This window comes from Anopheles marshallii, chromosome X, assembly GCF_943734725.1.
Source record: "Anopheles marshallii chromosome X, idAnoMarsDA_429_01, whole genome shotgun sequence".
Lineage (NCBI taxonomy): Eukaryota > Metazoa > Arthropoda > Insecta > Diptera > Culicidae > Anopheles > Anopheles marshallii.
This window is the reverse complement of record NC_071325.1, coordinates 11,939,264-11,965,260: the sequence shown is the minus strand read 5'-3', so window position 1 is coordinate 11,965,260 and position 25,997 is coordinate 11,939,264. Positions and strand designations below refer to the sequence as shown.

General features: G+C 43.7%; 2 protein-coding genes across 2 annotated transcripts in view; both read left to right on the top strand.

Annotated features, from left to right (window-relative positions):
* Window positions 1-18,483, top strand: part of LOC128712274 (netrin-A-like) — a 53,338-nt gene extending 34,855 nt beyond the window's left edge. The window contains exons 3-7 of the mRNA XM_053807172.1: window positions 8,766-8,915; window positions 8,992-9,117; window positions 15,794-15,859; window positions 17,960-18,269; window positions 18,339-18,483. Of these exons, the coding sequence (XP_053663147.1) occupies window positions 8,766-8,915; window positions 8,992-9,117; window positions 15,794-15,859; window positions 17,960-18,269; window positions 18,339-18,483 (797 nt within the window). The remainder of the gene's footprint in view (window positions 1-8,765; window positions 8,916-8,991; window positions 9,118-15,793; window positions 15,860-17,959; window positions 18,270-18,338) is intronic.
* Window positions 18,484-21,667: 3,184 nt separating this feature from the next.
* Window positions 21,668-25,997, top strand: LOC128708007 (NCK-interacting protein with SH3 domain). The gene is made up of 8 exons (XM_053802967.1): window positions 21,668-21,695; window positions 21,846-22,030; window positions 23,037-23,186; window positions 23,417-23,507; window positions 23,584-24,972; window positions 25,244-25,465; window positions 25,534-25,706; window positions 25,806-25,997. Exons 1-8 carry the CDS (start codon window positions 21,668-21,670, stop codon window positions 25,995-25,997), a joined length of 2,430 nt encoding a protein of 809 aa, XP_053658942.1.

Sequence of the window (25,997 nt, the reverse complement as noted above, 5' to 3'; positions counted from 1 at the left end):
ACCCCGGATGAATTGTACACACAATGGGCTGTCTCCACTAGCCTAGCCAAACCAAACACTGCGGGAAAAAAACGAGTAAACCGAGCCGACCGTTATGGCGTACTTTCATTATCGAAACGCACGCTCGTCCAGTGATGCAATGTGTCCCCAGAGCATTTCGTCACGTTATGGCCATACTCACTGATGTTCCCCTTTTCTTCCTGACTGACTTTGCTACAGTTTATAGACGACCAACCAGCCCGATAGAGACGTTGCCGTTGACAAGGTGCTCCATGGTTTTATGTGTCAATTTTTTTTTTTCTCTTGTTTCTGCCTACCCCCAAAACGAAAGTCACAGTTCTCGTTTTGTTTACGTTTTTATTTTGCTGTGTGCGAGAGTGTGTTTTGTGTCCTGGGAAGGAGTTCGGTTTTCGCAAAAAAAAAACAAAACAAAGCAAAAACCCCCCACAAGGATTCGGCGATAGGTAGTCCCTGGGTTATCCTCCAGTTCCACAAGTGCCTAGATATGCAAAATCATTGTGTCTCGATGGTGTAGCGCAAAACAACGAGAATCTATAATGAAAATCAAGCGAAATGGAAGGGGCACACAAAAAGGGCCGTGCAGCGTAAGGGGTTGTAGATAACATACGAGCTGTGGTGCGTTTATTCGTATCTTCCTATCTGCAGATACTTAAACGAATCTCTTTTATTACTTTTCCCACAATGAATACAAATAGAACTGAAGGGGATAACGGCTAGCACACTCAGACACTCTATAAAGGACTAGGAATATGGAAAGATTCATAGCTGAGGGTGGCTCGATACCTCGATGCTGCAGTGTTTGCTCACACTGGCTGGAGGAGTTGTATGAATTTGGCAACCACTAGTGGCAATGTACTAGTTACTACTTTGGTAAAATTTATGCTAACTTAAGATGATAATATTCATATAGTTTTAAGTGTCCTTTAAATTTGATGCTCCATTGAAGCAAAATGTTCAGGAATTCCTTCCAAAAATAGCACCATCCGGTATGATTTCTTGTGAAAGGTATTTTTAAACCAGAGAATAACTTTCCAACTTGGCAAATTACACTTCATCCACCTGCAGCGAGCTGGAACTTCCATGAATTCCCACGAAAACAATAACTTGACACTTTCTGCTAAATCTTCGGAAGCTATCAATGGTTGGCAAAAGAGTTTCCTAATCCACCATCTACCAATAAACCGTCGGTTAAACTCCAGATCAAAGCAAATGATCCGTACGCAATAGAATGAATGGACCTTCGGACCAGTTCTTCGCCAATATAAAAAAGAGTAAAAACCAGCAACCATATCTCGTTAAAATGCTCCAACCGTAGGGCCCGTCCCAAAACCCCACACAAAGTAAACCCGAAACGGTGCGTCTCAATCGTCGCCCCGAAAGCTCCACCCAAAAGGGAAACCCCGAATAAGCAACCCCGTTTTTATGTGGGCGGAATGCCGCGGACTTCGACATCGAAGAAAAAAAAAAGCAAACCCCCTTGCCCGATGCGTGAACACAAATTGAGCGCACAGAAATTGTCCTTCCTAGATTGACTCGATTCATTCATGGGCTTTTGGTGGGACCATGAAAATGGGAAGGGCAGCGGGACGGGTGCAGGGGTGCAAAAAAATAACGCAGAAATGCCTACCATCATTAACGAGTTCATGTGTGCGTTAAGGCATGAAAAAGTATCACATTCGCAGCCTTCAACTATAACCTCGCACCAGCTCGTCGGTATTCGCCCTAGGTTTTGTACACCTTCGGAATGCACCAGGAACGGTGGCGTTCTTTTGTGGAGTCCCCCCACTCCACCCTCCCTCCCTCTGTCCCCAACAAAAGGAAGATGAAACATCGGGATTGGGAAGGAGTTGCAGGGAAGCTGTTTCGCTCATGCGATAAACTCCAAACAGACGCAGCACGTGAAAAGCGAGAAGCAACTTTTCGTGACAATTTTTTTTTTGGCCGAGTTGTTGCTTCAAGTTCAAGAACTTCAAGAGGAAACAACTGCAGTGCCACCGGTGGAGCTTGCGAGCGGTATATGTTTAAAATTAATAGTTAAAAAAAACGGGCGCTGTAACTGCTTTTGGCATTTTATTGCCGGATTTCTTCATGACGTTTGCAAACTTTGAAAGTCCTCAAGCAAATCGTAAATACCTTCATCTTCCATTGCGCGCACGTAACGTAACGACACACGGTACCATTTTATAAACCTTCGCCCATCTCCCTGCCGTTGCCTGTGTGCTGGAACGTGCCTAAACTCTTCTGCAAAACGGCAGGAAGCAAGAGGAATAAATCCATCACACCGAAATTGCCCATTCCAGCAAAGGAAAACACGAACCTGCACCTCAGGAAAAAAAAACACTGCCACATTCCCCAAACGGCTGGCAAAAGGACTTCAAACGAATGCTAACAAAATCGTTCACGCACACGAGCGTTTTTCCCGCTCGCTGTTGCTTTCAGAACGCCACATTCCCCTCCCCTCCCCCTCCCCCCTCCCCCCTCCCACCAACAAATCGCTTTCGCATGGAAAAATCCTGAACCGAATACCGGATGATGCAAATCCCTGCTCGGTGTTATTTTGATGGATTTTCCCTTATTTCAGCGCCACGTTCCGACGGGGCGTGTGGAGGCGACTGGGGGATTTTTTCCGTACGCTCCTATTTATCCTGTTCTGGCCTGCTGGAAGACGAGTTATTTTCTCAAATAATTTAACCAACACTTATTTACTTTATTCTCACCCCCATCCCCCACACCTCCTCTATCACCGGGGTCGATTTATATTCTCCGGTTTGGTTCAGCGGATGGAGTTCAATTCACTTTAAACTTTGCGGACTGTTGGAAGAGGGGTGTGGGTGTTAGGCTTACGCAAAAGGGGAAGCAAAAAGTACGATTGAATAACGAATTTCTGCTACCGTTTACCCACGGAAATAGGCTGTAGTGTGCTAACTTATGATACATTGTCTACGTGAACGATTCAATAACGGAGATGAAGTGCTTATCATATGTGGATGTTGTTCACACCCACACGTCTGCATCGCTCAGATAGATCAGTTATTTTTTTGTTTTTTGCTGATTGAGTGTTATGTGGTTCTTCAATGTAGTGTTGAATCATTTTCTAAACAAAATTAAATATCCTTTTTAAAGGAAGTGGGAAATTTCTCCCTACACCCTACGTGCACATGCAACGAACAATAGAAATTCAAAGCTGTCCTCAGTAGAGTAAATTGTTTTGCAAAATTAATTGCACTTTCATTAATCAAAGTTTAAGCCATCCGCGCCATCCTTACGTCCATTTTCCTAACGTAAAAATAATACCTCCCCGGAAAGTCCTACAAAATAAATAAAAATCAAAGCCTATGAGACGGTAGCAGTGACCAACTATTATTTTTGGCCAGCCGCTAGCATCCAGCGGCCAGCCAGCCGATAAATACACACCAAGAACAAACATAAATACTCCCGGGGATCGTGCCTGCCCATTCCGTGCGAAAGTGGCCGTGACGCAGTTTCGCCGCAGCAGAAAGAAAGCGCAAAACAAACAACCGAAGCGCAAAAACCTACACAAAACACAACCATTCCTGGCCCCGCAACCGGGGCAGTGTCGAGGTACCGTGTACGTACAGTTTCGGGTTTTCAAGATGCTACAGTGCATAAATAATTGGAGCACAATTTACGACTCCGGCAGACTTCGCGAGATCGCTTGGTCCTTGGTTCCCTCGCGTACGACCAGGCGTCTCGTCCCGAGGTTGCGTTTCAAATTCGGTAATGAACACTCCCGGCGCGAACCAGTTCTGTTCTGGTTTAGAGACACACCGCGAGACACCTTTTGCTTTTGGTTTTGCTCCGTAATGCACTCGGAGTCTTGTCGTACCGCCCACGCACCGAGCGTCAGAACATGAACAATGCTCAGGTAACGCAGTTTAAATTAAGATTTAGCCGCAGTTGCGCCTTGCGCCGGTACGCACTTTTCGTGGTGAAGGAAGCACAGCAGGAAACCTGTACCGGAAATGGCTTTAATCAATCTGATTGATTAATGGATAAACGAGTTAGAGGGTAAAGGTTGCATACACGACATGCAAGCCGCTCCAAGGATGGTTCTGGTGTCTGGTGGAATATAACTTTTCGGTAGACATATACCGATATCCTGAAGAAGTTGGAGCGGATATTCAGACATTAAACTGGACGTGAACATGATTTGGTGTGTGATGCAAGTTCTTCATAGTCTTCATGCATTTTCTAAGAGTGTCGTTGAATACTTCAGGAAATTGCTGCAACAAAAATGTTTATGATATCTTTAGCGCTCAACTATTTCCATAACTAAAAGGCTCAATTTTATCAATTCTTGATGTCTAAATGCCTTAATTTTCAGGCTCATCATAGAGATTAGAACGTTCTCTTTACATCTCTCATTTTGATATCTGTCAAAAATGCTATTCTTTTCTCTGTATAGTATAATTAGACTACTGCGTCATGCAGCAGAATATTCCAAGATATTTCGCCCAAAACAAATTGTGTTGAATGTCGGCTTAAAATTGTTGTAATTAATTTAATGACAAGCTGAACAAAACAACCGTACATTAAGTGGGCGTAGCGTGTGGTAAAGGATTTACAAAATACCTTCCAGTAGCGGCAATGTGTCCACTATAAACCCCGAATAAGCTTGTGTAATAAACCCTTGCTAAAATATATTCCACACGTAAACACACGACCTCCGCCTGCGGGGTCTGCACTCCTTCGCACGTAATGTCAAACCCGCTGGCGGGGATAAAGCGGCCCACTTCCGGTGCACGATTTACGAGCTGACTAATTTTTCAAATTACCCACTAAACAGTCTCACACTTAACCCCAAAATTAGCAGTAACTCACGACAGATAAGCCCACCGATTGCGTACGCTTGTGACATTTCCGGTACGGCGAGTCGTCGGCAATGGCGTACCGAAGTAGCAGAAGGTTACAACCGTGAATCAATCAATGTGAGCGAACGAGGATGCTGTGTGCGGGTGTGTGTTGGTTTTTTCTTTTGGTTTTTTTTCTAAGCTGCTGTAGATTTATGTACAACTCTTGCCATTTACGAACCGAATGGTTTCGGAATCGGTGGATTTGGATTCCTTCCCGGCAGCACACGCTTCGCCGTTGTAACGTTATGATACGTTGTAGCTGCACGTTAGACGTGCTTCTGATTTCATTATTTCTGCACGGTTGAATAAGTATTACGCCCGCTCCTATCGTTGGGCAGAAACTTCAAAAAAGCCTCGAAGCAGGATGTTACCGTGCGTGTTTCCGTCCCCTCCATTCCCACATTTCCTGCGGGGTGGTAATTGATTTTCCTTGCTGTGGGAGATTGCATACTTTTCTGCGCGATTTAAATTTATTAATCACAGCGTAGTGACTCCGGCAACCAGAGCGCTAGCTGCTGGAATGTGGTAATGTGGGGGAGTTAGGGCGATGGAGGAGAGTTTAATCTTCGACATCAACGAGCCGAATACAAATCGATTAGCGTCGGGGAATGCTATGGGATCGTGGAGCTCTTTTTTTTTTACTCGCCGCCATGTTGTTGGTTAGATCGTTTGAAAACCACATTCAAACTCTTCCCCAGCCACCAGCATTCTCGCAGCCGGAAGTGATCTCGTTATCTCGTGTAGCTAACATTCTAATAAAATAAAAGTTGAATGCTTACCACCAACGCTCCGTCCAACCACTCACTCCTCGGCAACTCTTTTCTGCATCGCTTAAAACATTGTTGTTTCAGCTGCTCCTTCCACAACTTCTAGCAGTTCGTGCAGTACACGGACTACTAAATCCCTATCCAGTTACACTCCTTTCACCCAACTCCTGCTTTCGCTGCCGAGTTCCACCAAGCACATCGCTCATAGCACGAAGTAGCAAAAAGAGTTAAGCTTCCTATTTATGGTCAAGATTAAGACAGGATGTAAAGTCTTGAAATATTTCATGCGATGCAAAAGTCGGCGATGCGAGGATCCTGTCGATGCGGTTGCGAAGGTGGCACTGAGGTGATCAATGGAAGCAACCCATGACTCTTGGGGCAGCTTAAAGCGCCCTCTCCTGCCATAGCTCCAGAGAGTGGTGGAGACGGTTTTTCGGGGGTTGGGGAGTAGAAAACGATAATTTGTGTGGTGGATAAAGTTATGGGCGTGCTCGCAAAGCTACCCTTTCTCGATGGTTTGCTCTTTTTTTCTTTGTGGCACTTTTCCAGGTCAGCGTACGGTGACAAATCTGCAAATAAATGGTCGCTTGAAGTTGAAGCGTGCTTCTTTCCTTCTGCTAGAACTTAGAGAAAGTATACGAATGGCTGCATTGGATACGATAACGACATGTAGCTAACATGGTTTTTCGGGAAACTGGAACATATGGAAAGGTAAATCACCTCCTCAACATTTTGTTTATGGAGAAGAATTGAATTCTCATCGGTTTTGGTCGTGTATGAGTCGTTTTCCAGGCAAACCGCACAGCTCCGAGTAGATAAGCGGTGGTAAACTGCTACACGGTGGCATCGATTATGACACACCGATATATTCCACACAGAAAAAAATCTCCGTTAATACCGATAAACCTTTATAACATCTTCCTTGACTCTGCTTAGCATAAATTATTGCATGCTGCGATCTTCTCCAGTCCGATCGCTGGCAAAACCAATCATCTCCGGGTCGCGCCCGTTCGCTGTCTAAACGAGATGCACTGACACCCTTTTTTTTCGGACAGCTCCTTCGGCTCCGGCGAACTACCAGGTGATGGCACCACCTTCAACCGCTACTATCGCCACCCAGACACCCCTTTGGGTCGTAACTTTATGCAGAAAATAATCCAACCAACCTCTGATTCTCTTCCACTCGGATCAATGGAGGGTAGACTGCAACATCGAAGGCATCAGCGATAACGATAACATATATTTCATATCGTTTTTATTACAACCATCATTACAAGTGCCGAGTGATTGGGTGTTGTAGCGTTTCGGGGTGGCAAAACCTTGGGACGCATCTCACCGAGTACTGCAACGTCCACCTCTATACCGAGCAGAGCATGGAAAGAAAGTCGTACAAACACACACACATCCACAGTATGGATCACGAGGGTGGTCACGAGAGAATGGTCCAGACATATCACACATTCTACCACCACCGTCTGCTGACGGTGCGCACCGCGAACGATATCGACACGACCGGGCAAACGAGAAAACAAAAATGGGTGGGCAAAATTGACTGAACGAAAGAAACGAGGTGATAAATTACACCAATTACTGGAATATCTTCAACATCAATAAATTCCATCCATTCCTGGGGGCCAATTTCGGGTACGATTCGGTTAGTGTCCGGGACGGACAGGATGATACGCCGGGGAGCCGATGGGTGTATGATGAACAGTTCGATTCGACGAAGATAGAGCTATGGAAGACTCTTTGCTCTGTGTTTGTTGTTTTTTTTTTCTGTACCAGCAGTTATGGATGTTGCAGCTCGGGCTGCATTTCGGAAGCTCTTATGCTTCTTCGGATTCTATCTTTGCATTTCTCTTTTGCTGTAACAGTTACTTCTTCTTATCCTGATGTAAAATGGTGGTGGTTTGCATATGGCTCCCATCCTCCAAAATAACATCCTCAGAATTATGCAATATGTAAGCATTGGGATGCCTTTAACTCTGGAATTTGTGAGACATGTTCCCTAAATAACTCCAGTCCAACTATCATTCTTACCGGTCTAGCCATCTCCAATAAGCAGACACCCTTCATTGATATGATCTCAGCATTGTACAAACCGATCATCAACAAGGAAACTCGTAAAGCTTTATTGCTCACATTCGTTCTGTACCAATGTGCCACCGGTTAAGTTCATCAGTAAGCTAGAGAGTGACCTAACACCAGCAAACCCCTTGGCACATGCCGTTGACTTGTATACACAAGAGAATATTTGTGTGAAAATTGTGTTAGCACTCGATATCGTTAGGCAAACAGGTACGCAATACGCCGTCCTGTCCCAAAATCCATATCCCCTAGAGATATTTCACTCCATTTATTCGTAACGAAGCTATTACTCTTGCCGTGGCGTTAAACAAGAGGCCACGGGAAGGTGGCCTGGACTAGGTTTTGATATATCTGTATTAGAAACCAATAAACTGCTGATTTATGCTCCGGGGTGTTCTCGTTATTAGAAGCGGAGACCTTCTCAGACACGGACACTCTCACCGGGTCGAGCAAGATGGGTTTTTTTTTTGCGTAGCACCGGTAGTCCATCGTTATGGCTCGTTAGGGAGTGGAATTCAAATGTGTAGCTCGTAGATTAACATAGAAAACAAATAAAAATAAACTTTATACATATATTGTTTTGTTTTGTGTGCTTTGGAGGCACCATTCGTGATATACGTCTATTCTTGATTAGAGGTCATAGTGCCACATCCATTTGCTACAAGTTAAAACTTAATAGACCATCGGCACGAACCTACGCCGGGTGGGATGCCTATAGGTGTATTAGTGTTGGGTTTGTTCTTTATTATATTGCGTTCGAAATTTATAACACCCCAACGTATGAGGATCTTGCTGTTGTCTGGACATAGTCGTCTGAAGAACTTTATGGTACGGCTATGGGAACCAGATGGTTAATGTGAGCTGGTCAAGAATGAAAAAAACTTGATCCATCCATGATGGGCATTCAATCAATCTCTTTTTATTGATCTCAGCTAACATTAGTAGATAGTCTGCTAGATATATAATAGATATATTATAAAGAGATATAATACCATTTTGCTCATTTCCATTCCAGCCTGCGACTGTCACCCGATTGGATCGTCTGGCAAAACTTGCAACCACACCACGGGTCAGTGTCCATGTAAGGATGGCGTTACGGGTCTAACTTGCAACCGGTGTGCCCGTGGTTACCAGCAGAGCCGTTCACACATCGCACCGTGTATCAGTAAGATCCAGCTGCAAGAACGCTGAAACCTTCAGTTTCACTCTTGATGGCACGGTTTGTTTTGTTACCTTTCTAGAAATACCGAGAGTTATAAATATGGTGCATTCGCAAAATACCGCACCGGAAGAGAGTCATCAGTACGCCGTCAGCGGTGGTAATCACGAGCCGGAAGCACCCTCCTACCGGATGCATGCCGGACGGGGTAAGTAAGTGCCGCTTTTTCATCACTCTTCATCTAACCCGTCCCCTATCCCGTTGTGGCCTCTCATCGTTCCTAGCAATGTCTTAGCAATCCTACGCGCACGGTCAATTTAGATACAGCTGATACAGCTGTACTAAAACATTGAAGTACTTTGTCTTGGATTGTCCCGAAGTTTCCACTACTTGATCTATCTGCATAGCATACCGTCAGTAATTGGTGCTCAGCAAGTAATATTCGATAACAGATTTATTCTTCAAACGTAACAACCATGTCAAAGCAAACGGTATACAGGAAAGATGGTCAGATCTCAGCTAACGGTAGCGGTAACCTGGCAGGTAGCCAGTAGCCAAACACGCCCGTATGATTAATGTCCAAACAAATACCGATCACCGAGCTGATCACCAACCCGCGAGGAACATCCCGGAACATGGGAATACACCTCCAGTGGAAAAACTACCGCAGAGATATCTTCAGCCTCCGGTCGCTCTAATGAGTGCAATCAATCTTCGCCGACATATCTCAATAGCGTGGTCTATTAATCAATGAGCACGCGAAAGTATACCCCTTTCGGCTGTTACGGTGCAGGTGTTGAGACGCTCGGTATTGCGTCTGGTGTGGAGTGGTAGCAACCAGTTGACTTATGGGAAATGCCGCACGCTGGAGGACACAATTCTGCTCCGTAGGTCGGCCACTGATAAAGCTAATAATACCAATCAGGATGATTGGGGACACGCTCCGTAACCAGCTGAACAACATACAGTGGACGTAAGCGAATCGGAAAACATATGTCCACCAGATCTTGAGTAAGGGTGAAGTATATACTCACCCTACTGCTGATACGACCATAGTCCACCTGCCAAATATCACGTCTAAAATTAGTGTCCAACCACGCTCTGGGTATATTTAATCATGCACCAACTTCATACCAATTTTTCCGCATAAAATAAGGTAATAAGCACCGACAGTTACCACTCATAAAACGTCTCGAAATCGGCAATATCCCAACAGTGACATATCGAATACTGACAACGCGACCACCGTTCCTGTCCGACGTGATGATAATCTTCTAAACGGTGAACGCTCTACCACCCATTCGGTCAACTTCTTCCACACGCAGTCACCTTCTTTTCATTTTGTGCTGTTCACAGCTAATAAACGCGGATGAAGCGGAGCAGGAGCGCGTCTGTTTAATTTATCGCTTCCAATCGCGCGTAAGTGAAAAGCGACCTGTGAGTACATAAGCGCATTGCGGAGCGAAAAACTAAAAAAAAAACTCTGCGAGTAACGGGGGAGAGAAGAGGGCTAAAAAAGACACATGTTACACTCGCTCCGATACTGTGAAAGATCACACTTCAAATAACGCCTCCTGCAGGGTGGCGAGCGTTACGCATTTACCGCGTGCACGGTGTGGAGCAGAGGACGCAATTTGTTCCACAACTCAACGCTTAATTATGTATTGCTTCTTGAGCGGATGTGGGAACTCCTCGCTAGCCACACGGTCGGGAGTGATAAATATGGTAATGGGTGAAGTGCTTTTTTTTTTTAATGCATAATTTCTTTCGATCTTTGATTGCTTCGAGTCAGTGAGCTAGTTTACTTTAGATGCGTTTGATGTGTTTTAGCTGCATTTAAGTGATTTTATCTATTTATAATGAGTAGCTTTATCGTTTTATGCTTCATCTCTTTTTTCTTTTTTATTTCATCTCTTTTATTGTTTTGTACACTGTATTTGTTTCATTTTTCTCATATTTATTCATGTTTTCTATGTTTATCTTGTTGTTTTACTGTTGTTATGATACCTTTTCAGAAGTTTCCATGCTTTTAATGGTTTGTTTTACGTTTCTTAACTCTTTTCACTAATTTTAATTAAATTACCGTGTAGAATGCATCTTAGCAATATACATCTGCTCCAGCGGCTCATCAGCACCTAGTGCTCCTGTCATGCAGTTCACCTAGGAATGGTTCACACTCGAGGCAATTGCGCATGCATTTGCCACAACTGCTTCAAGGCCGCGTGGTACACACCGCAATGTGAGGCGCGGAAAACGTATCAAGACATGGCGGCAGAAACTTCCGCCGACCATCGGGGAACGCGTACCGAGCGTACCGGAGAAGGAAGCAACAACAACAAAAAAATGGCATATTATAAAGCCCCGCCATCAGCTGCAGCACGGACCACCGCTATTTATCATACGTTCATTAATTTATCACATCACCATTACGGGCGAAGTAATTTCGCATATTATGAAGATTTATCATAATCGTGCAACCGCCAAACCGTGTGTGTGAGATGGTCGATCCGCTGGAGGTATAGGGGGTGCTGCGGTAGGGAGTTTGGATCGTCGCTAGCACGCTGTCGACGACCGATTACTCGAGCCGTTCGCGCAGGCCAAGATGATCTTACTCCACCCGACCCTTTGCTACCTTCAGGTACCCGCAGCCGCAATAGATGCCGCAGAGCACTGTTTTGATTTAATAATGCTGTGCCGAGCGCGTACCAAAGGAACTGCGCCTTCTTGGTGCAAACATCTTGCCGCTAGTTGCTTGGAGGTTTTTTTTTTGGCGAGCAGATGGAGCGAAGTTTGCAAGTTGCAGTTTGGCCGGTCGGCACCGTGTCGTCACCACCACTTTACACTGCAAGGCTTGTGCGGTTAATGAATGAAACATGTTGCGTATTGATTTAGGGCGTCCAAACCACCCGAACGCATCCCCTCATTCGGTTTCGTTCGCAGCCCGGTTGTCGCCCCGAATGCACGGTTTTAATTAAAAAGTGCATCGCTAGCGCGAGAGAAATTAAAGTTGGCCGTTTTGCTTTGTGCTGTTTTCTTTTCAGCGAGACAAATAAATCCAACTGCCTGGGTTTGCTGTTGCCGGAGTAGTCTCTTAGACCGCTCAGCTCAGTGGTTTAAAACTAAAATCGAATGCCAGGAGCCAGGATCGTTAAATGGTTTTGTTGTTTGCTGTTAGTGTTTCAGCCCAGTTGCGTATAAAGAAACTGTAAGCCTGAATGTATGCAATATCGTAGTGTTTTATCTCTTTTGCGTTAGTTGAGTCTCATCAGGGCGAATGAGTTATCACATATGTGAAGTATATGGAGTGCAACATACTGTTCATATTTTGTGGAATAAAGATATGCAAGGCTTTTAACTCTGATCTCTCTTCAGTTGTCGAATTTCAAGTCTTTATTGTATTTCTGTATCTGGGCGAAGTGACAATTGTTTTCAACTGTAATAATTCCAGAACTTCAGCGGCTTAGAACAAGATATGCAAGGCTTTTAACTCTGATCTCTCTGATCTTCAGTTTTCGAATATTAAATTCTTTATGGCATTTCGGTATCTGGGCGAAGTAGATCACGGTTGTTTCCATCTGTAATAATTAAGAGTTATAAGATATTCAAGACTTTTCACTCTGATCTCTCTTCAGTTGTCGAATATTCAATTCTTTATGGTATTTCGGTATCTGAGCGAAGAAGACCACGATCGTTTTCATCTGTAATAGTTAAGAGTTATAAGATATTCAAGACTTTTCACTCTGATCTCTTTTCAGTTGTCGAATGTCAAGTCTTTATGGCATTTCGGTATCTGGGCGAAGTGACGATTGTTTTCAACTGTAATAATTCCAAAACTTCAGGGACTCAGAACAAGAATTCACCTCAGGAGCTGCACTAATAATATAAACCTCATCTTCTATGAGTGTCATTAGCAACCCTACTATTAATAGTTCCAAAGTCCTGGAAGGTCAATTAACACAGACAAGAAACCTGCAAGGTTGTTATGTAACTAAACCGAAATATAACATCAATAACTATAACGAAGGCTTCAATGTACTCAAATACCCTGAAGAGCTGTAACCAGATCCCCAACAAATATCTGTTAGCATATCTACTCACCCAAATGGTTCCGCTAATTGTTTTCAAATAATCCTTACCGTATTAGTGAAGATTTATTTACTTTACATCTAAATCTCCTTCGTTCCCCACTCCAAAGTTGCCAAAATTCAGCAAAAGACCAAAGACAGCAACAACAACAACAAAAAAAACATTAACAGTAAAATAATACCCAGCCGCTACACAGTCGGTAGCAGGGGTAGTTATTGTTTTTGAAAAAGTAATTAGTTTAACACACAACAGCGGGGCAAAGCGAACGATGCAAATGTGTTTTGAATGTCTGTCTGGATGTGAAAATAACGAAATAACAACCGAACGTATTGGCATGAATCACTGAGCCGAGAATAGAGGCATTATGGCTGTCGTCGGTAACGTCATTTGCACGATTTTTCTCGCTCACACGTCTGCTTGCAGGAGAGATAGAAGGGAGTGGAGTGGCATACACTTTTCGGCGGGCGGTTTTCAACATTTTCACCAAACATTCCAACTGGCTGAAACGTTAATCCAGGCTCCGGTCCTGTTCCTGGTGCGTTTGCCCACGAACGGCACAAAGGATGCTCGGCAAGGCAAAAAGCTATACCCAGCCAGCACACAAACCAGTTGTCTTTCTCGTCATTTTTCTCCTTTTTGGTATGCGCTCCGGTTTCCGTACAGAACCCGACGGTTCCGGCACCGTTGTACACGCTTAACCACAGACAATCGAAATAATTACATTTTAATCCACCCGATGCACTGAACTCGGGAATAGCGGTGTACGTTTTCTTTGGGTCGAGCTACAGGTTGGGTCGAATGGATTCGACCGAACGTGTTTGTCTGGCAACATGGTATGAAACGTAGCCAGTACGAACGCCTAAAGTACACACCGTGTGATATATTCCTCTTCCAACAAATCAGGTCTTGAGAGATTTTTAAATTTACCACAAGAACAGAACAGGTTTGTAAAGTTTACTTGATGTTAATAGGGTTATATTCGTGTACTGTCTGGAACTCATAAGTTATGCATGTAAAATATTCAACCCTTTTCTATTTGAACAATTCCAATCCACCTTTAAAACTCCCAAAGATTGGAAAAGGGTATTGGAAAAGTCATTTGAAATACGTCAAAGAAATAAGAAGGAATTCATAAAGAATATCTGAAAATCAGATCAAACTATATAAACCAACAGGCACCGAAAGTTCAAAGCTTAAACACCAATATGACTCTGAGGAGTCGACAACAGATATTCAATTCTAAAGAACAAAGAATGCCTATAGGTCATACTCATTGGAAGAAGATTTCGAAGGCTCTGACTAGACTCAGCTCTCAAAAGATCTACGGTCTTTTTCTACTCTTCAAGCTTTTTTTCTAGTTATTCATAACCGTCCTGTCACCTGTTCTTGTTTTATTACGTCAGTAACATTCAACGCCCTCTAATTTCAATTTATACTTCCTTAAATACCCAGATATTCCGGCCATTGGAATTGCTGCGTTATAGTAGTCTTCTCTCACAGCTAATAAAAGTACAACTCCTTCAAAAAACTTGTTCACATCTCCACGTCTAAGCGTTCCAAAAATCCCATCCAACTTCTCAACCAACTTCCATGTTTACTAGCTATCGACATCAGGCTACAGGCATAGGGGGGAGAAAAAAAGGGTTCAACAATATAAATCACGTATGCATGATGAAACACGACAATAACTCCGACGTGCGAAAACACAACCATCGTAAACGGTGATAAAACGTGTGATAACAACGGCACATAATCTAGCGATGTGTCCTGCTAGTAATTGGAATGCAAAACCGATAACTCACCCGAACCATAATTGTCCCGGCAGGGGCCATTTTGCGTACCGTGGTTGGTGGTTTGTGTGCGGGCGTTGATACACCAACCAGAATTCTGTGCTGCCGTATCGGATAAACGGTCAACTCAGCAACACCCGGTCCTGTTTTGGATGGAGTCGGCAGGGACGGTTTTGCCATCCTCCACGGGCAAGCATCCGGGCGGTCTGATTGTTGAGATTGGTTTGTTTTATTACTTGTTTGTTAACGCCTTTACAAATTGCCTCAAAAAGTTTGTAACGTCCACAGACCCCATTGCCCAGGAACTTAACGATAATTCGTCTCCGGAACTGTTCGGACCGTATGGTGACGGCCCTCACTTTCGGTTAGTTTTTACGCCCGGTTTTAGGCACACAAACACAAAGCACCGAACACGGGCACCGGCAGCATTACCGTACTTTGGCGCAGTCTGTCATAACGCACACAACATGGCGATCGTGCGGTGTCGGTAAGCGAAGCAACAGAAGTTCCAGATATTCCCGCTCAGGATGCTCGTACACCAACGGCACACAACACCAATAACACTCTCGCTGTGCCATATAATCTCACTGCCGGTTGCAACCCGTCAGGAAGCATAAATTATTGCCCGATAATGTCGAGAAACGCCGACACACCCGCACCAGTGCAAAAGCGTGCGCTTAATCCTAAATGCAGCGCCGATCATCATCATCGGCACGGTTCGATCATGCCCCGAGGCTCGCACCGTTCCGAAAGGGTGTTAACCATTAAGCCAGCGATTAGTGAAATCGAAACATGCGTCTGCGGAGCTGAGACATTGCTTGTTCCCTCATAAAAATCGTCCATCGTAAACGTCACCTCCTTCACCGGCGTAGCACTACTGATTGTACCCTGTTGAGATCTAGCTGATATACCGATTCCAATCTTCACACATATACGCTTTCTTTCTTTCTCTCTCTCTTTCCCTCTACCTGTCCGTGTTTTCTTTCTCTCCTTTGCTTTTGTTCACAGAGTGCGGAAAGTGCAAAATCAGCACAAAGCGGCTAAATCTAAACAAGTTTTGCAAAAGAGATTACGGTAAGTGTGGTGGAACACCTGCGTGTAGATAAATAGTACTGCTGCACCGTAACCGATCCACATTTAACAGCTTCTACAGACGCTCTTTTTGAGCTTTCTTTTTCCAGGGGTTTTTTTTTTTTGGTTTTTGTTTTTTGCTATTCCTTATTCGAGATAATACAAGTAGCGAATTGAGTGTGCAGCGCCATCGGAGTAAACTGCGCCATGCCGCCTGGTGTTAAAGTTGTAGAAATTTAGTGTTTACATTGACAGCAAACGTGCAAACATGGTTCGATGTGTATCATGCGGCATGCACATCCATTCACATTAACACCTTCATCTGCGTGTGTGTTTTTTGTATTAATCGTCAGGCGACTCCATAAAAGTAGTCGACTCGTTCGCTTCCGCTTTTGCACAGTGCAGCCATTATTCTCACGCTGCAAAAAAAAAAAACAAAAAACAAAAATCCCCGACTGTGAGACGCATATTTGTTTGAGCAAATTCAATCTCGTGGAATGGATCGGTACAAAGCAAACAGCGCATTGTCCATACCGTCCGGGGGCAAATTTAGCAACGAGAATATTAGCAGAATCAATTTGCAAAAGTTGTCACATTGATGCACCGCCGGACCGAAGGTGATGGCGAACGGTCCATAAATATTACGCGAGAAAAGTAAACAGTTTGCCAAAACAGTTGCACGTCACTGCATCCCACTGAAGAGTGGAAGGCTTGTTCTTCCTTCCTGCCTGTTTGCTGCTAGGGATACTGCTAGGAAGGTGTATAATAGAAAGAATTTGTCGCGTAGGCATGTCTTAATAGCAAAATTATATATGCTCAGCTACAAGGGCATCCGGTGGTAAGGATCATCAAACAAAGACAAACCGTTGGTTCATATGGTAAACTGAACGATGATTTACTGTAACCGTCAAACATGTCACTACATGTACACTTTAATGTTCCGTCTCGCTATAGCTTATTGTAATGAGGCTGATCGTTTAATGTCCACCAGGAATAACTTCAGAATTGATAGTCAGTTTCGTGCGGCTATTCTAAATCCTGTAAGTCTAGAGTAACGTAGGGCAAGAATTCCCAACTGTTTGGGTCTATTTTCTACCCATTTGGGTGGATCTGGAGAACATTTGATGTCTAACAACAAGATGTCTAAAAGCGCTTGAGAAATACTTGTGGAAATTGTGGATAACTTGTAGTAAGAAGTCCTGTACTAGAATTTTTACGCGTACATGATTCTCCAGTCGTTCCATGTAGTTTTGAAATAGCTCTCAGCAATGGTATGCCAATGAGTAGGAACCCTGAGAATGAGAAGTACCTTAAACTATCTCAGAATTTGCTCCTCTCAATTCAGTTTTGTCCAATAAATACTATAAAGCTCACTTATTTAGAATTGGAAATTCTACCAAAGTTACTTTCTGGAGGGATGCAAGAAGTTGGTTTTCCGTTACATTTATTCTTCAAACACCTCTCAACTCTCAATAAGTTATACAACTACTCTAGCCCCACCTTACCCTATATTGTTACTGGTCCAATCATTTGGTGCAGTTTTACGACTCTTGGCACTCGTAAAACGTGAAGTCTAATAAAACAACTTTTCTCTTACACATCGTAAACCGAAAGCTACCTGTCCAGCAACATGCAGTCGGCTAATAACATCTGCACACGCTTTCCAAAAGCTTTTAGCAGGGAAGAATTATATCCGCACATATCTCGATTGCTTTTACGTATCGTAACGCGTCGTTTACACTAATTGCTTTGCTGCACTTATCTGCTTGGCACGATAAATGTTCTAATGGTGGCGCCGGCTATCTCGACCGAAATCTCGCAAGCTGCTTAACCGTATAAATAATCCACCGGGCGTAGCATAACCGTGACCGCACGCGGTGCGAAATGCAGTCAGCGTGAGGAAGCTCTGGAATGCGATCACCTTTACGCAGCAGTGGTCTAATATGGATCGGTCGTAACAAACCGGGATGTAAATAATGTCTGAATAATTCTTCCTCGTGATGATCGGTTGCCGGTGTTGAGATTTTATTGCATATTAAACTCTGCAGTTGCCTAGACATGTATGACCAAAGTCTAACCGCGTCGCCGGTTCCACTGTTTCAGCAATCATGGCCAAAGTGATCGGAAAGGACACGAAACCCGACAACGGAATCACGAAAGGCAGCACCGGCAGCGGCAGCATCGGCCACAACCAACACCCGTACCAGCAACCGTACCAACCACCGTCGCAGCGCTACCGAAACTCCCCACCCGAGGACGCCGTGGTCCAGTTCCGTCTAAGCGTGCAAAAGGTTTTCAAGCGAAGCCGCAATCCCGTCAGCCCGCTGGCCAAAGCGTCGAAATGGTCGGACGTACCGTACATCGTCAGCGCACACGATCTGGACTGTCGATGTCCAAAGCTCAAAGTGCATAGGTAAGCAGCAGTACTCCTGGGTACCGGGCCTGTCGAAGCAGGGATATTAAGATATTGTTACACTTGCAGATCCTATCTCATACTGGGCAACGATTCGGAGGGACCGGCGGGGATGCTGGGCGTTGGACCTCGCTCCATACTGATCGAGTGGCGCGATGAGTGGCATCGGCGTTTGAGAAAGTTCCAGCGACAGGCCGACCGGACCTGCCACTGATTGGGAGACACCGGCATAACAACTCCAATGGTCCCAAAGTGAACCCAAAGCCCGTACTTCTATGCCATCTACATGATACGTATCAAAATCCTCCTCCAGAAGGATGGCCATAACTTATTTCATCGAAACATGAAAGTAGGTCAAGCGATGTTCGCATGTTCCATGCTATTCCTGTTGGGACATTGGCGACTCTTCGTTTCCAGAAGGTCGTTGGGAAATAAATGATGTCTGCTATGTTAGTAATGCACCGTAATAGGTTCCGTAGTCCGATTCCAAAGATGCAAACAAAAAAGCAAATCGTGCGATTGGGTTAAGATTCATCACGATTTCTGTCTTGGAAAGACTCGCATTAGCGCAATAATCTATGCTACAATAACACTATCAGCTGCGTTGTATTTGTAAACATTATGTACTTTCTTACAAACTGTTGCATAATGGCAGCTCGATCTAGCACTGAAGTTGGAGCTCAGTAAAACGCATTCGGTACTTGAGTAGGACACAAACTAACAATCTGATTGTTTCCTGGAACCATTATTAGTAGTGAAGTAAACTCCAAAAACCACTACTCATCCACATTACTTCACACATCCTCGAGCTGAATATAGACTTGTAAAAAAAAAACGAAGTTTTAAGATGATTTTGTAGTGCGTGTTGCATAACTATACGCAGTCACCTCGTAGACTCTTAATTATTGAACGTTCTTCGCGGCTATTGGCATGCAGGTTGTACTATTACATCTTCTCAGAATACCTTTGTTTCCGAAATCCTGACTTCCACAGTGAACTAAACCCGCTGTTCTGTTATTCGTAAGAGCAGTAGGAGTTGATCTTTACAACCATTACATACCTTTAAGTAAGAAATTTGGAACCACGTCTGTGAACTTCGTTAGATAGTTCTTAAAAAAAGATCCAAACCAGCTCTCCTCCCTTCAGACAACGATGATTCGTCTTGTACAAAAAACAAAATGCGTAAGCGTTATAGCATCGTTTGATCGTAAGTTTACAAAACAAGTATTTTAACAACGTTGGAGTGTTCGTTTTTCCTTCATAGCTGCTGTAACATTTTGCTTCATTGATTATAGGCGAAGCTTTCCGATAATGTTCAGTCAAAAGTGAAACAGATTCAAGTTAACAGAACTACGTTAGCTCCCAATTGCAAAGTAGGAAGTGAAAGCATGTTTGAAAAACAAAATCAATCATTTAGGATTTTTTAGTCTGGATTTTCTCCAACAGGAGCGCTTCAATTTGGAATTCCTGTATTACTCGCCAATATTATCTACTTAAGAAGTGTATTAACAATAAAGGTAATGAAAAAGTTTCCAGAAGCCAACGAGTGGAGCTTTTAGAGTAAGAATTCCATTCGCAACCATTTAAAACCGTCAATCTCTGTCGGGAAGTCCTTATATTTGAGGGCTATATATCATGTCATGTTAGAACTATATCAATCACTCCATGTGGAATTCCACAGCATAGCAACATTTTTTCCAATGTTTGTACATTTCACGCGCCTCTGTTTTATATGTATAGACTCCAGATTGATGTGTAGGTGAATGGAAGCAAACGCACCCACTAGGTTAATGTGAAGCGTTATAATACGATAAACATTTTTTGTTTTTTTTCTGCTTGTCACGATGTATACATTAAATAATATAACTTTTACTACATTTAAAACATGAAAATCTACACAATTGTATCGTGTTGTACGTCAGCAACAGCGAAATATATAACACGGCCCGTTTACTGAACGAAGGGTGTATTGAAAAATAAAGCTGAACGGATGGAATAAAATTTTGATTACTAAAGAGAAAAATAACAAACGAATTTATTCAATAACGTCGAGAAAAGAAATAAACGTTTGGCGATTTAGCAGTTAAATGTTGAAGTTGAAGTTGAGTTTGATTGCGACAGCAACGTCATCTGTTGTATTTCTCAAGACATAAACCTGGACATGAATATCACAACTAGATTTAAGTTTGACATTCCTGACCTGCTTTAAAGCTTCGAAAGTTGTGGAATCTTGGAGAATATTGTGTATATTTGTTTGTCGTTGCGTCACAAATTTGAGCAACATAGAAGCATAATATAAATAAATCTGATGATTTATTATTTGATAGTTTTTATAGGCTCCTTTGTACTTCTGCACAATATCAAACACTTGAAAAATGGAGAAAATTGTTACATCAGGAGACACTGGCATTGTTTCAACTCGAAGGTCATTGGAATATTTAAATTCTTTGGATGAAAATTGGTCAACAAAAACACCGGAAATATCTGAGCTATTTTAATTAAAGTCTTCGCCACTCAACATCAACGAATCAGATTTTTATTTGAAATGTTGGACAACAGCGCCATCTGACGGATTTTACTGTAAAACGCAACGAAACGCCGAGACCACAGTTCTATCGCGAACCGTGCCATTAAATCTGTCAAAATATTTTGTTGTTCATTTTTCTAAACTCTCAGCTTGTCAAAACCGCTCGGGTATGAGAATATCTTCCTCGGCTGCGGTTGTGCGTAAATTTAAACGGACCACCCCAACAAAAAAAAAACGGTACAGATTGTGCGTCGAATCGTTCCGAATGCGTATTGCTCGTGCAGTGCAAAGACAAATGCAAGGTGACAAGTGACAGTGACAAAAACAAAACAAACTGATACACCTGCCCAAAGTTCCCCATTTTCCACACACACCCTACCCTACAACGGGCGTATTTTTATCAATCGATTTGGAACTCTGTTTCAGTTCAACCTTACTCTGTTCCATATCCTCAGAAGGACACCCCGCACTATCCTTCCAACTAGCCGAGTCGTAAAAGGGCAAGGATCTTTGGTTAGTGTGCTAGTGTTGGTGGTGTACATGCGTGTCGGATGCTGGAATGCATAAAAACACGCACATTAAACTCCCTGGAGAAACATAAGCAGCAGCAGCAGACGTAAAAACTGACGGCAAACCGAACCATCCAGCAACCAGATGAGTTAAGGCTGCTGCTCCCGTGCGAACCAGCCAAATCAAGGGGCGGACGAGTTGGTCGTGGATTTTTACGCAACGATTGTTACGCGCAAAAAGAGTGTCCCATCCTCTCCGAAAGAGTGTAACATAAAAGATCAATTCAATCAACTCCGAGGTCGGGAAGGTCCATCGAACTGCTTTTTTTCTGGCTAGTTTGTGCAGTTAATAAGAAGCAAACATGGTAGACAGTATGTCGCAGGATGCTGGTAAGATATATCTTATTTAAACATATGTCGAATCGACAGGGTTCCTTCGCAAAGAGCTTTAGATTGGGTATTGTTATCAACGTTTTTAAAACATTCTAATTATATTTTTACCTTTGTTTTTTTTTCTCCCACGTCCGGGAAATACTGCAGAGTCCTTTGAAATGCTGAAAGCACTGTACGACTTTACCGCCGTTTATCCCAAGACGATCAGCTTCGACGAGGGCGAGTACTTCATATTGCATCAGACGAGCGCCCGTCAGCGGAACTGGTGGCAGGTGGTCAGCATGAAGGGCAACATCGGATTCGTCCCGTCGAACTACGTGATGAAGCTGAAGGTAAGCGCGGGACGCTTGGGACCGGGTTGTTGAGGGGAGTTCTATATATGCTGCGTGGGCAAAATTCATCCCGATGTTTTGATGAAAGATATAGCGCGCGCGCTACCGACGATAAAAAAGATTTGTTCCGCCTTAGAAACTCATACGCGAAATATGCATATCCGGCTGGAAGAAACGTAGTTTTGGAGGCGGGATGTTTGCGAATAGCAGCGGGATAAAGCGTGTACTGAAAGATTAGAACACAAGGCGCAACTAATAAACAAGGAGATGCTCGAGCCCTCATCATCCCGTGGTGGCGTGAAGAGAAAATCAATACGGCATGCATTTCACATAAGCTCTTTTCTTTTCACTGGCAGGATTTGCTTTTCCGCCTATTTGCTACATCCTTTCGTTGGCCTCCCATCATTGTTGGATTCGAGGCGCTCAACGGACCGAGTGATGGTTTAATGTTTGTTGCATTTATTTTCGTTTGAATGAAGCGGTGCTTTGCCCCTCATCTCACCATCATCCTCTCTTTCATATCCAGTTTTGTTGTGTGGTAATTTTAAATGATGTGAAACATTGAATACACGTCTTGTTGAAGGGTTTGTCTATTGCAGGATGAGTAACCTCCCTGTCTGTGTTTACTACTGCTTTGAACAAATATTATATATTTATTATGATAAAAAAGAAATAAAAGAGTAATATTAGTAGGGGTTAGGTAAATAAATATTGGAGTGTTTTTGTTTATGGAAAAATTTTGGAATTTTATGTAAATTGATTTATATTCCAAACATTATTCTTCTCTTTTTGCTGTTCTGATATCTATTAATTTCTAATATTTAATACCTTAATTTCAAAAATCCGTTTCATAACAACATTTATTTAACATATTCGACGTCAGTTTGCGTGTTCGTTATCGGTTTGAAAAGGAATTAATCTACGCTAATTCATTTAATTAATAGCTATTTAATAACAATATAATGTTGATATCCTTTTTATCATTATTTCTTTACTCTCCAACTAGGTGAATCCACTCTTCCTAAATGGTTTCCTGGAATCGAGCATAGAATCGTTACGGCTTTCAACGGAGAAGGAAATCAACGGTATCATCGGCCGGGAGGAACTGATCAGTCGGTTGGTTGAGAAGAAGCGAATGCTTGAAAAGCTGCTGAAGGTATGACACTAAAAAGCGAAGCACCAAACACCGACCTACCCTTTATAACAGACGTCGATGAACGCTTTGACCTATTTGGCCTCGGTCCCACAGAAAATGTGGCATTTTTTCGATATGTGCCGAATAGGAAATAAGTTCGTTGGTGGCTGTATTTAACCTAATTTTTTTTTATTTTTATTCTATTCTTTGTTTGTTTTATGATTGTAATGTGTGTGTTTTTTTATCTGCAGTATGAACTGTCTGACAGCGAATCCGAACCGCCATCACCGATAAAAATGAGTAATGGACACATCAAACAACACGATGGTGGTTACAGTGGAGGTATTTATAAATATAATATTCTGGAATAATTATTTAGAAAAATAATTATATTTCTTCAACAATTACCTTTTTGCAGATCGCAGTGCACAGCTAAAGAATGGCCCGCAGCGGCACTCACCACCCGTACCGGCAGATCAGCATCAATCAACAGCAAAGAAGTCGAAGTCTAGCCCTGCCGTCGGTGAAGCTCAAGCTGCAGTTCCGCCACAATTTATCCAGGAAAGTCCCAGCACAGGTCTGCTGGCGGCGACGAAACATTCGCAGCCTGAGGAACCCCAGATACCGGTGGTGGTGTGTTCCACCAGCTCGACCCAGGAACCGAGCAGTACCCTGTCCGAATTGTCGTCCGTGTCGTCTGAGCAGACGGAACCGACGAGCAATAATACTGCCACAACCGGTACGCTCACCGAGACGAGCGATGAAATAACGGCCATCTCGCGTATCGACGACCGTGCCCTGCCGGGTGAGGAACCGTCCGCTTCCGGCACGATGCCAACGGAGGCGGAAAATCAAACCGATCACGAGCTGAACGAGCTGGAAACGACCAACAATGATGATGTGACGGTGAGCGAGAATGAACCGCAACCTTGCTCGGTGAAGGAACCTCATGGAATGGGTGAAGGCGATGAAAATGGTGGCGCAAATGAAGCTGGTGTACCGCTGGTGGTGGAAGCGACGACGGATGGTAGAGACGATGGAACTTTGGCAAGCGACACCGAGCGTGAGGCAGGTTCCGGTGCGGAGTGTGGAGAGAGCAGTGTCGCCACGGGCGATGACGCCGAACCGGCGGAAGATCTCGACAAGCAGCCACCCGCGAAGGTGGACGCATCGGAGGTGTACCAGATTGTGGACGCGATTCGGAAGAGTTCGAACCTTAGCTACGAGCTGTCCTGCGTCGCTCTGCGTGTCGTGTTGAGCGAGCTGGTGGTGTTGCTGCCACCGGCCGTCGTGCGACATCTAGAGCCAGTCGCGGTCCATCTCGCTGCACCGTTCGATGTGTCTGATGCTCTGCTAGGCAAAACACACGATGCACATCGGTTGCGACTAATCTTTGGCGAGCTATCGGACTGTAAGAATGATTCCGAGCAGCGCACGTGGATGCTGCATGAGGATGAAGCCGACATTAGCCAGTATCTGACCGAGCTGATCCGCATCCTGACCGATGCAGATCCGAAGATATGTCGTGGCGAAATGGCTTGTGACCAGTACCAGAGCATCATCAACCTGGTGCTGTACTACCAGATGGAAACACGCTGGTCCATCAGGAAGTTGCTGCTGGCGGCGTTCCGGGCAATGTGCCACCTGGACTACACGACGGTCGACATACTGCTTGGTTCGGTTTTACCGCTCGAGCTCGTGCAGGATATGGTGTCGAATCCGCGCAACATCGAAAAGCTGCAAGAACTCGCTAATATGCTTATCATCATCTTTTCGATCGGTCGCCGGATGCCAATCAATCAGCAAGGTAGAGAATTATTGCGGCTTTTCTTTAACTGTTTTTTTTTCATTTTTGATGATTTTGGTGACTGAAAGAAAAAAAAATGACTCTATCAACCAACTTCAATCAGCTCCATCCTAGGCATATCAACTATCAAACACAAACACAACAAAGATAACAAGACACAACATCTTCAATCAAAAATATTCTATAATTGCAATCAACCAATTCAGCTATTACTATATTATGGTTTGTCCTATATAATATTAATAAGCATTATTTACATTTATACTTGCAGATCATTTACGTGCGGATTTTATTATCTTTTTGCTGAATATTATCGAAACACCGCCGGAAACCGACGTCCAGGAGATGCTACCAGACATTATGATAAACTTGATACTCTCCTTCAATCTGCAGTTTGAAAACTTTGCCGAAAATGTTGTGCTCGAAGCGATGGAACAGTTCAAGACGGCGAAAACGTTCACCGAAAAGATCTTACTGTTGATCAATCGTGAAGGTAAAATTGGCTCCCATATTTTAGACGAAGCAGTATTGATATTGGCTATGTGCACTCACCTTTTCCAGAGGATCCAGTACACACTTTAAAGCACACGCCGATGAATATAAATCCGGTGCTGAAGATGCTTGTCGATCTCTTTAGCCGACCAGAAACAGCCTCAATTTTCTACACTAACGATAACAAGGTGTTGATTGATATTTTGGTACGGCAGCTGTCCGATTTGTCTGCAGGTGAACCGGTAAGATTAATCGTTACTGTATCATATACGTTTAGCTTGTTGGAGTTTTGTTTTAGTACACCACTAAATATTTTTAATTCTATCCTCCGTCCACGCCAGATTCGCAAGTGGTACCTGGAGCTGTGCAGAAAGATATTGCGCAACACCAACTATCCGGAGCACCAGCATCGAAAGCAGGACCTGATGAAGATCTTCACCCGCATCTTCTGCGAAGAGACGGAGTGTAGTGCGAGCGATCAGCAGATCGTACGCGAAATAGCGAACGAATTTCCTCAAATCTTCAAAGCATGA